This window comes from Pagrus major, chromosome 17 (assembly GCF_040436345.1).
Source record: "Pagrus major chromosome 17, Pma_NU_1.0".
In the NCBI taxonomy this organism is placed as follows: Eukaryota; Metazoa; Chordata; class Actinopteri; order Spariformes; family Sparidae; genus Pagrus; species Pagrus major.
The window spans coordinates 31,404,057-31,414,837 of record NC_133231.1 but is presented as its reverse complement, the minus strand read 5'-3'; the positions used below and the strand labels follow the sequence as shown (position 1 = coordinate 31,414,837).

General features: G+C 41.9%; 1 protein-coding gene across 2 annotated transcripts in view; it reads left to right on the top strand.

Annotated features, from left to right (window-relative positions):
* Positions 1-205: 205 nt before the first annotated feature.
* The window catches only part of atp2c1 (ATPase secretory pathway Ca2+ transporting 1), a 52,257-nt gene continuing 41,681 nt past the window's right edge, over positions 206-10,781 (top strand). Inside the window, exon 1 of one of the 2 annotated variants that reach the window (XM_073485363.1) lies at positions 206-273. In XM_073485363.1, coding sequence (XP_073341464.1) covers positions 250-273 — 24 coding nt within the window. In that variant the 5' untranslated portion in view covers positions 206-249. Of the gene's footprint in view, positions 274-10,563; positions 10,639-10,781 lie in introns of those variants that run through there. The other variant, XM_073485364.1, reaches the window with a different exon arrangement.

Here is a 10,781-nt window from a genome sequence, read left to right as displayed (position 1 = left end):
TCACTCAATGAAATCCAGCCAAACAAATACAACTAAGCTACTTCTTCTACAAGTGCTAGTTATTAGTATCACTATAAAATATGTACAATTATAAAAGAAAAACAATAAAAGATGTTACAGAGCGGATTATTTCCGGCACACCCCGGTTTACGCTGCCTTTATTTTGAAAGCGTCCCCGGACGCGCCGCGCTGGCTGCCGTCAGCGGGTTGACGCGGCGGACTGCGCTCCGCGGTGGGATTTCACGGAAGATGCTGAAGAAACGGGAGCTGCTGGTAAGTTTCACATTTACTCACTTTTCCCGGAGAATTACGAGTCGCTATCGGACAGAAACCGCCTCGCTGCTCGTGAAACAAACACATGTTAAACAGCGGAGCCTCCGGAGCGAGGCAGCCCGCCGCGGTGCGAGGCAGGCGGCGGGTTTGTGCGGTTAGTTCGCCTCCCGGAGCGGAGCTCCGCGAGCCGCCGCTAGCCCGCTGCTGTCACCGGGGGACGCTAACGTTAGCTCGCGGGTGACATTGCTGCGTGTTGACACGGTGCTGGGCGGGTGCGGGGCAGCGGGCTCTGGTGCTGTTGGCCGGGTTCAGATGTTCACTGCCGGCCACTTCGCTGCCCGTCCTCGTTGTGTCGTACCGAACCTGGTAGCAGGCAGCTAACCGCCGGCGCTGCTAGCTAGCAGGCTAACCGAGGCTAACGTGAACATAACCGTCCCATGAGTGTGTGTGTGTGTGTGTGTGTGTGTGTGTGTGTGTGTGTGTGTGTGTGTGTGTGATGCTGCAGGTGGACCCGTGTGGTTCTGGTGGACCCGTGTGGTTCTGGTGGACCCGTGTGGTTCTGGTGGACCCGGTGTGTGACACTGAAGGTTATTATCAGTTCAAATCACTTCACTGAATGCAGGTGAATTTAAAGAGCTTATAGTCACAAATATCGCGATATCTTTAGTCCATGTCACGATATACGATATATACCTCATTCATTTTGAACCCCCTCTTTTAAAGCTCCTCATAAGCGTTCGGACCGAGTTAACAAAATGAAAACATCACTATATTTTATAATGTAGATGCTGTGAGAACATTACGGGGACGAGATTATTGATAAATAATCAAAGTTGTTTGGATATAATGAGTAAGTATGAGGAGAAATGAAATAGTTTGATTGGTTCAGAAAATTACACTTTACTGCAGCAATAAAAGCAAAATATATATAACTTATGTCGCGATAATAATATAAAATGTTCCCCGGCTCTAATCAGCGATAATATTTCTTTACAATGCTATCAAAGGTTTACGATACAGTTTTGCTACAGTGTGTTTAAAATGAAACAATATCTGTAGTGCCGAAGGTTTTAAAAGATTTACAATCAGATTTTCAGCCTTCTAACTGTTCACATTATTCTGAATGTGTTGGTTTGTGTCCGCTGACTCTCGCTGTACGTTTTCCTCAGACTTTCTGTCATTAAACCGATCGCAGACGTCTGTGGAGGTTTAACGTTTAACACAGGATGCAGCAGAATATTAGACTTGTTCGAGATCAGTCAGTTCTGTGCAGAACCGATTTGCGTCCGACTTGATCCCGACTTGCGCTGACGTCATGAACACGTGTGCTGCTGTAATCTGACGGGATCCAGTTGTTCTCCACTGACCTGATCTAACAGCTGATCGGTTTAGATGTTGACTCAACTTTCTAACATTTTGTAGAAACTTTTTATTTTTGCTGAAATGGAGAGATTTTGATCTGATTCGTCTGATTCTGCAGGTTCGGGCTCTTCTGTGAGCAGATCTGCTGTGTGGAGACTAAAGATTTCACATTCATATTATAAACTGCACACAATAAATAATTGTTGTCTTTATTTACAAGTCAGCCTGTAAAAGTATTTAAACGACAGTAAAACTTGTGGTCAGTGGGATGTGAGGCATGAAAACCTATCGCATCAATAATGAAAACTATTGTCTTGTATTTCTTTCCTTTGTGTTTGACTTTTAATGTATTGAATTTATGAATGAGCCTGAGAGGGGCAGATCTGCTCAGATGATTTATAAACAGCAGCAAACTAATGTCAAACTGATTTACATGAGAATTCATGTGAAATGGAGGCTGATCCATGAACAGAAGTCACAGATGTGTGTTGAGTTTTAATAGACTGTGGTGTCTTAATTAATAACAACTGAAGACTGTACAGACTGATCAATGAGTCCGATCACATTTAAATCAATCAGAATCAGATCTGACAGGATGTGAGTGTTGCTGTGACTTCCTGCACAGACTGAAGGCTGCTGCTGAACCCGGGCAATAAAATCTCTGCTAAAAGTGAAGTCAGCAGCAGCGAGCTGGTTGCACTTGTACCGCTGGCGAGCGGGTTGGTGTGAGTGACTTCCAGTTTCAGTGTGTCGGCTGCTTGTAGCTTGTAGGCTGTTGTTGTTTCATGTAGTGAAGTGATGGAGGTTTTGAAATCAGTACAGGAGGTAACAGACGACAGGTGAGCAGTCTCCATCCTGTCAGTCAGACTACGTTCAGGTTCATTCGTACATGCAGGAGTTCAAACTGAAAGTCGGTCATCAGATAATGAATCGATTAAAATGTGTTATAAATAAATTACAATTATAAATGTTAAATGTATTTGTTTATCAGGTAATAATTGAAAAAGTATTTCAGCTGCTCTGATGTGAACGTTTCACTTCTGTGTGTTTGATTTGACTGTTACACTTTCACACATCACTTTGATTTGATGGCTTCCAATGAGCGTTTGTTATTATTCTGACATATTAAATACTAAATAATGCACGACGTCATCGAGCAGCAGATAAAAACAGCACTCAGCCTCAGCGTGGAGGTCAGAGCCGTTAGCAGAAGTCTGATAGTGGAGAGTAATGAGCAGCGTGTTGACTAATGATAGTGAGAGCACTGCAGCTGAAGATGATTATTGTTTTATAACTGAGCTGTACGCTGGAAAACACTGTAAAAGTCCAGTATGCAGCAGATAATTATAGCTTTTATTGTGTGTGTGTTTGTGTGTGTGTACTGGCTCTGTCGCCGTGCTAACATGTTGTGTATTCCTGATGCGTGGGACACAAAGACACCTATAAGCAGCTTATCCTGAATAATAAGACCATAACCAGGATGTGAGGCGGCGTTCAGGATATGAATCACATAAAAAAATGGTGTCATTTAATCCTGAGACGGAGCGCCGGGCCCAGCGTGGTGTGTTTGCTCTTGTTGTGTACCTGCCAAAGAGAGGAAGAGGAGGGGGAGGAGTGTGAGGACAGATGTGTGTCGGAGCGGTGTGAAGGTGCTGGAGTTAAACACACTCCTCATGATAACCTATTTGTGGGAGCAGCATCCTCTCAGCTTCTCGTTCACACTCTGCTGCTTCCCTCCGCTGAAGTCTGGTCGGGTCACGGTGAAGAACGGCCTCCACAGCAGCCTGTTGGTCTGTTGGCAGCGGCTGACGTCTGCCAACATCGTCTCACTGCTTCCCTGCAATCCTGCCGGACCTTCCTCTGAACCGTTCACTGTAAACAAGAGCGACGGGTCGCTGCTCAGCAGGGCTGTGGACGGATTACTCATCAACAAGTTTGATCATTAGCTCATCTTTTGACTCATTAATAAAGCAAAAAGACCAAACATGCTCTGTTTTCCACCAGGGGTGCAACTAATGATTATTTTCATGATTAATTAATTAATTGTTAAATCTATTGAATTGTAGAACAGAGCCAAAACCCAAAGACTTCATTTACTGCCTTAAATGACAAATACCACTTTTACAGGCACCATTAGTGTGTATGCGCAGGTTTTTTTAACGCGCTAATAAAACTCCTTCACATCTCCAGTGGACGAGTTTGCCAACTCTCCCAAAATCCAGAACTTTCCCAGTTCATGTCACAGATTTTCTTAAAAACTAAATTTATGTTGATCGTGCGTGCAAAGGAGCGTAAATTAGCGGTTCACCCGGGTGTTGTGTTGAAGAAAACACCATGTGGAGAGTTTGTGTCTTAGTGATTGTTGAAGCGGTCAGTATGGACTGTGTTGTTTTATGACCGACTTTGCCTCAGTCTGGTTTTTCACTCTAGCCTTCGTTAAATCAGAGGAGTGAGTTAGAGATCATCGACCTCATGAACGTTTGGACCAGAGCTCAGCTGATATCCACGTCGTATCTGCTAATAAACGAGGCACTCATGACCTTCCTGCTGGTCGCTTTGGAGGAGAAATGGACACCAGCAGGGAGCCGAGCGTGTCTTTAACAGCCGTTGTGGCAGGAGGCCAACCGTTATCTTGAGTTTAACTTAATTCTATAGATCTCGTTGCCTCTGAAAGGTTGAAACTGGAGCTGTGCCGCTCTGATGGCCCACGGTACCGTACAGAACAGAACAGAACAGTCACTGCTGTGGTTTCTACACATGATGTGCATCAAGGCTGCGCTTCACTTGAACTACTTTGTTAGAATAAGATGTGAGCTTCCCATAAATAAATACATAAAAACTAATATATGACCTGCTTACAAGAGCCCGAAAAATATATCAGTTTGCCCGTATTATTGTCTGATATTGGCCCGTCACAGATATATTGGTATCAGCGTATATGTTGTCCGACATGCACCATAGAAAAAACTTCTTCTGGAGTTTATAATGCAGAAAAAGATGATTTAAGTAATTTATGATAATTAAATTCCCAGAGAAGTTTACTGTCTCAATGCATTAATGTCACTTTAAACAATAAAGTTTATTGTTAAACTGTAAAATATTATATACACACACACATATACACATATAACATGATTCCCTGAGTAACTGACAAAGATGTGGAATAATACTCCGGATCCGTCCCTTTATCTGGATCCTCACCTGTTCTGGGCGGAGACGCATCAACTGTCCAGTTGTTGTGGAAATGTGTTGAGGAGTTTTTGTGTAATCGTGCTGATGAACAACCAGCAGACACGGGTGGAAACAACCTCCCTGGCAGAGGTAATAATCATGACTTCAAACTGTATTGATTCATCATTTATTCAACAGCTACTGTATAAACTCCTTTCAGGCGCTGACGGCTCTGTGCTGTAGCTAACGTCAGCTTCACCTGCCGGCAGCTTCAGTCGGTGAACTCAGCTTTGTTTAAACATGATAAGATAAATGAGGCTTACAGCGCTGTGGTTTGAGAAGCTGGACTCAAATCTCAGCTTTGATTAGAGGACGTTTTAAAGCTCGTTTCTGTGTATGAACGTGTTTCTTTACTGTGTGTGTGTGTGTGTGTGTGTGTGTGTGTGTGTGTGTGTGTGTGTGTGTGTGTGTGTGTATGTGGCAGGAAGTTCCTTACATAGAAGTTGGCATGCAGTCCAGCAGGTCAGGAGCTGAAGGCGTGGTGAAGCCTCGGGCTCACTGTTTATGTTTACCTGGTTCGTCCAGTCAGCTGACAGTCTCACAGACTGACTGCTGAGTCAGCTCTTAGTTTGGGCGCCATGATGTATGAAGGATGTGGTTCTGTCTGTAGCTTGCAAAAAACAAAAAAAGCCACCTGCACTGTAGATTTTAATCAGACAGCGTTAAAATGAAGTAGTTGAAGTAGTGTGGTGCTGCAGAGATGCTCTGACCTACAAATCCTGTTCACACCTGCCAACATCAGGCTGTGAGAACGAGGCCGAGTCCACACGTTTAGGGTATTTCTTCAAACAAAGCTTTTTCTATGCATTTTGGCCCATACACACTTAACATCATTACAGGCCACTGAAAACAGAAGTCCTTCCAGGGTGAAGACACTCAGAAACTGTGTTTTCAGTTTTTACGTCTGGACGGACAGAAACTGAGAGTTCTGGAAACGATGATGCAGACACACACGTCTATCAGTGTTTGTAGCATCGTTGGCTAATGTGAACTCAGAGTGTTATTATATTGGAGTATTAGAGATTGTATGTTGATGGAGTGGAAATTTTATTATTTAATTTTCTATTTAGGAAGACAAACAGATGGAAAAAACATGGATAATACAATGATGGGAAAAAACGGCTGCTTGCAATATGTTGATGAAGGTTCATCCAGGTCATGGTACGATGTAGCACTCATGCTCCTTGCTGAGAAGTTATTACAGTCGCGCGCGTTGACGAGATCTGTGTTTTCAGGTGTGTGGACGCCGATTATTTCTGAAACAGCGCTGAAACGTTCGTGTGGACGGAGATATTTCTTTTCTAAAACCCTGTTTCCAAAACCACCCACAGCTGATGATTAAGAGAACAAATAAATGTGTGTGACGGTTGAATGACTTCTTGTTAGTCTTAAGTCCATAGCTTCCAGTAAAATAAATAAAAAAAATGAACAAAACAAACAATATCCTAAAGTGCAAATATTGTAAGAGAGGGTGTGTTGAGGAGCCATCATTGCCAGGAGGAAGGACGTAGTGATAGAGGACTGCAGTCTGCAGAGAGAGGACAAGAGAACGGTCCACGGAAAATCTTTTGACTGAAACCTGGACGTGTATTTCTTCTTTTTTGGAGCCATTTCATCCATTTTCAGCTGCAAACTGAGCGCAGCGAGCGCAGTAAAGAGACGCACATCAAGCCGGGTTGTTTGGTTCCGCTCACCGCTGCCTTTGGGTCGGGTTTCCAGCAGGGCTGCACAATATATCGTTTCAGCATCAACAGCACAATGTGCACAGTAGTCACATCGCAGGATGAGCAACGTGAGGTAGGACAAATAAACTCCGCTCTGTCACATTTTATGTGATTTTTTATTATTTTTTTTTTTTTGTATTTTCGTGGGATTCAAGCTGAACATTAACGTTGCAGCACCACGTTCAGTACGAAGCAATGTCGTCTCTCTGCCACTCAGTGGTTGTAACCAAGGTGACTACCGCCAATGGCATCGTGTACATAGGCTCCATGGAGTTATTCATGTTATCTGGTGATAACAATCATTTTTCCATATTTTTTAAATGTATATCGCAGAAAACCAAATGTCAGTTTTTTTCCAGCGTCATGCAGCCCTAGTTGAGATAACATGACACGTATCCCACACGAAACTGAGACACTCCTGAGAAACTGCCAATCAGGAGAAAGTGTTAAAAATAGGGAGACTCTCATGAAAGTGGGAAGTGTTGGCAGGTTTGATCTTATTCTCCAGATGTAAGAAAATATGTTTGTTTGATTCAAATCCCAACAAATTTTCACGTTATCAGGATTTTAATAGTTTGTTCACTAAAAATTAAATCATTCTAACTAATCATGAACCAGAATATATATAAAAAACAATCACAATATGATTATTTTACCACATCCTGCAGCACGATTAGCATCTCAAAATGAACTTAATGCAAAAGCTTCACACATATTGGCTCCAGCTGTCAAAGTATTGATACTGTTTTTTCAACACTTTGTTGAGCCCTAAAACAGATTTACAGTCAGATTTCAATCAATTTATTGCTTAAGTCATTTTTCAATCCATGATACCAAACATTGTGTTTCCAGCTTCTACAGTGTGAGAGATTTGGTGCCTTTCTCTGTTTTACACCACAGTAAACTGAATATCTGAAGGTTTCAGACCAACAACACATTTGAAGACGACACTTTTGGGTCTGGTAAATTGCGTTGGACTGTTTTATAATATTAAATAGACCAAACAGAATTAATTGATTAATTACACTGAACCACAAATTGTCTCTTTTGAATATGATTTAGTAAAAAATTTAAGTTGTTTTTGTTTAAAAACTGTCACATTCATGTAATGTTATTTACTTCAAAGTGAGCTGACGGATCACAGTGTGCATGCTGGAGTGCCTGAAGCTAACATTAGCATGTCAAACTCTACGTGTGTCTTGCACAAACACTTCACCTCTGAGGAGTCCACGGAGCCATAAAGTCACGGTCGCTGCTCGTTGTCTGGATCCGGGAGATAAAGCCGTTACTCTGTGTCCATGTTTAAAGTTCACGTCCTGTCTGCTGCTGCTCACCTCTCACTCTCATGCTTTATAGCACTGATGTGTTTGAGTGCAGCACTCGAGGACAAACGAGCGTCTCTGCAGGGATCTGGCACTCGGCCCACACTGACTCTCGGCCCGTTAATAGAGTTTGACCTGGATCTAATTGGAACTGCTGGGAAATGATGATAAAGGCTGCAGATTGTAATGAGGACAGGTTGAAGAGACCTGTCCAAGGACTCAATTTGTTTTTTCCGTCTGTTTGTTTCTCTCTGTTTTGCATGACGTCCGCAGTCAAATGAGGCTGCAGTGTGTCTGGACCATCAGCCAGTCACCTGTAAACACCTGCTCAGTTCTAGAGTCAGAGTTATTCTCGTCTCTCAGTACAAGTCGGCAGTGGAGCGCGAACGATACTCGATTTTTGGTGTCAGGACCAAAACCGATATGAGGGAGTAAAAAAACCCGGCTGATAAACACACATTTTTGCCATGAACACTTGTAACAGAGATATTTAACAGAGGCAGCATGTTTTACAGGTTAACAATAAACTTTATCATCTAGAATGACCTGAGTGCACTGAAGCAGTCAACTTCGCTGGGAATTTAATAATTATGAATCGCTCAAAGCTTCCAGCTTTTTATTCAGCTAACAGTCTGATGGTGATCTGTGCAGCGGCAGACGGTGTTGGACAGCTGTTTCAATGAAAACAAAACAACGACTTCCACAAAGTTATCGCTGACCTCTCTGCCATATCGCTACACTGAATTAGCTCACTACGCATGCACACTGACACAACTGTAGGTTTACCTTCAGCAGCCACCTGCTGAGCAGCAGGACACAAACACACACAGAGCTAATTATATTTTATTTTTGTGGTGACAAAAAGGAAAAGACAGCAATTCTTTCCACTAATGGATTACTTTTACGAAAAACTAACTCTGTCTGTCTGTCGGTCACTCCATTTTGATCCAGACTGAAATATCTCAACATGTACATGATGGATCAGCCATCATCAAGTCAACATTTTAATGTGTCCAATACTTTAATTTAATTAAATACCTGCAGATCTGATGACCTTCACATCAACACCGGCATGTGACAGACTTTATTAGATTAGGACCCGTCAGAGGGTCGATACATAAATCTGCTAAATGATTAACAGAAAAGACGAAACAATCATTTACAATCTAAATTTGACTTTTGGATTCAACAGGACAATAAGTATCTTCTGCTCTTGAGGACAATAAATCAGTGTGGTGTGTATTTGTTGGGTGGATGACGCTGTCGGCTCAACGTTAGCTTGCCCTGATGCTGAACTTTGTTTTAACAGGCGCTGGGTGACAGAAAGCTCCTGTGATATTCAGTTCAACACTGAGCTCTTCTTTCTGACATATTGCAGTCAGTTGTTGTTGTCTGGTTTGTTTGTCTCGCTCGTACGCTCAGACAAGACGTCTACATCATGAAGGAATTTACTAATTATCAAGAAAACAACTGCTGTAAAAACAAGTCAGAAGGGTTTCTTCCGGGAAGTGATCAGCCGTGTGATCAGCTGTTCATGTTTACTTCACCTTTTACAACCTACAAACGACGCGATGCTCTAATTAAAAACCACAAAGGAAACGTACGATGTGACCAAACGGTCTCTGTCATTTCCTGAACAGACTGACACATCAGATCACATGATCAGTTTAATTACTATATGACTGTCATATAGTGTATATCTGACATAAACAATCACAGTATAGATTAATTTGTTAATTATTAATCAACTGATAAATTCAGCATTCATCTAAACCTTTGCCTCATTTGTTAAAAACAGGGTCTTTACTTCTGCTTTATTCTTCATGAAGGTTGATTTAGTGAATAAAAGTGTTGTAGTTCTGCTGATGTTTGCAGACGACGGCCTCGTGTGTTAATGTGAAGGGAAGCTCGTAGAAACTGGATCTGATTCATGTCAAGTTCTGTGACAGTCTTAAACTCTGAGATTACAGTAAAGATTACTAATAATAATTATCAGTATCAACCCTGAAAATACACAAAACAAATAATCACTTAACAGCAGGAACTGAGGGATGTTTAATACAAGAACAATGAGCAAAACAATATTCAGTTACCTTTTTAATTTACTAATAATTTCATCTTAAACACAGTTTGGCTACATGAAGGATTTAAAATCTACAAATTTTTGATTTTTGTCTCAAGTGATTCTCAACCCACAAATATTGTTTTTATGATCTGGAGACTTGAAACATCAGATTTGTATTTTTGTCAGTCTGTTTGTTGTAACTGACGTCATCAGTTGTGTTTGCTGGTTAAACTTCCATCCAGTGTTGAACTGTTTGACTGCAGCCGTCCTCCCGTCCTGCAGGGGGCGCAGCAGGTGTCAGTCGATCCTCCTTTGACCTCCAGTCAATCTTAATCAGAAACAATCCTCTCAGCCTCTCATCTCACCTCACCAGGCTGCATCACTGCTCACTGCTCTCCAGGAAGCTTTATAAATCTGAGGACGGACGTTTGCTCAAAGGCACCGAGGCAGCAGAGGACATAGATGCTGCTTTTGTTTTTATTTGGTTAACAAAAGTTTATCCGATGTGCACAGATGGGAGTAGTTCCTGGATTCTACCTGTGTTTCAGCTAATGCTAACTGAGTCTGGCTAATGCTTGGCTGGATTATTGTCTTGTAATGGAGGCGAAGAGAGCTGAGGGGAGGGGGGAAGAAGCCACATGACACGTCGCCCCGACCACAGGTGACCCACATAAAAATATGTGTGTGTGTATGTATGTGTATGTATGTGTGTATATATATATATATATATATATATATATATATATATATATATATATATATATATATATAAATTAAATAATAATATGAAACCTGTGGGAAAAG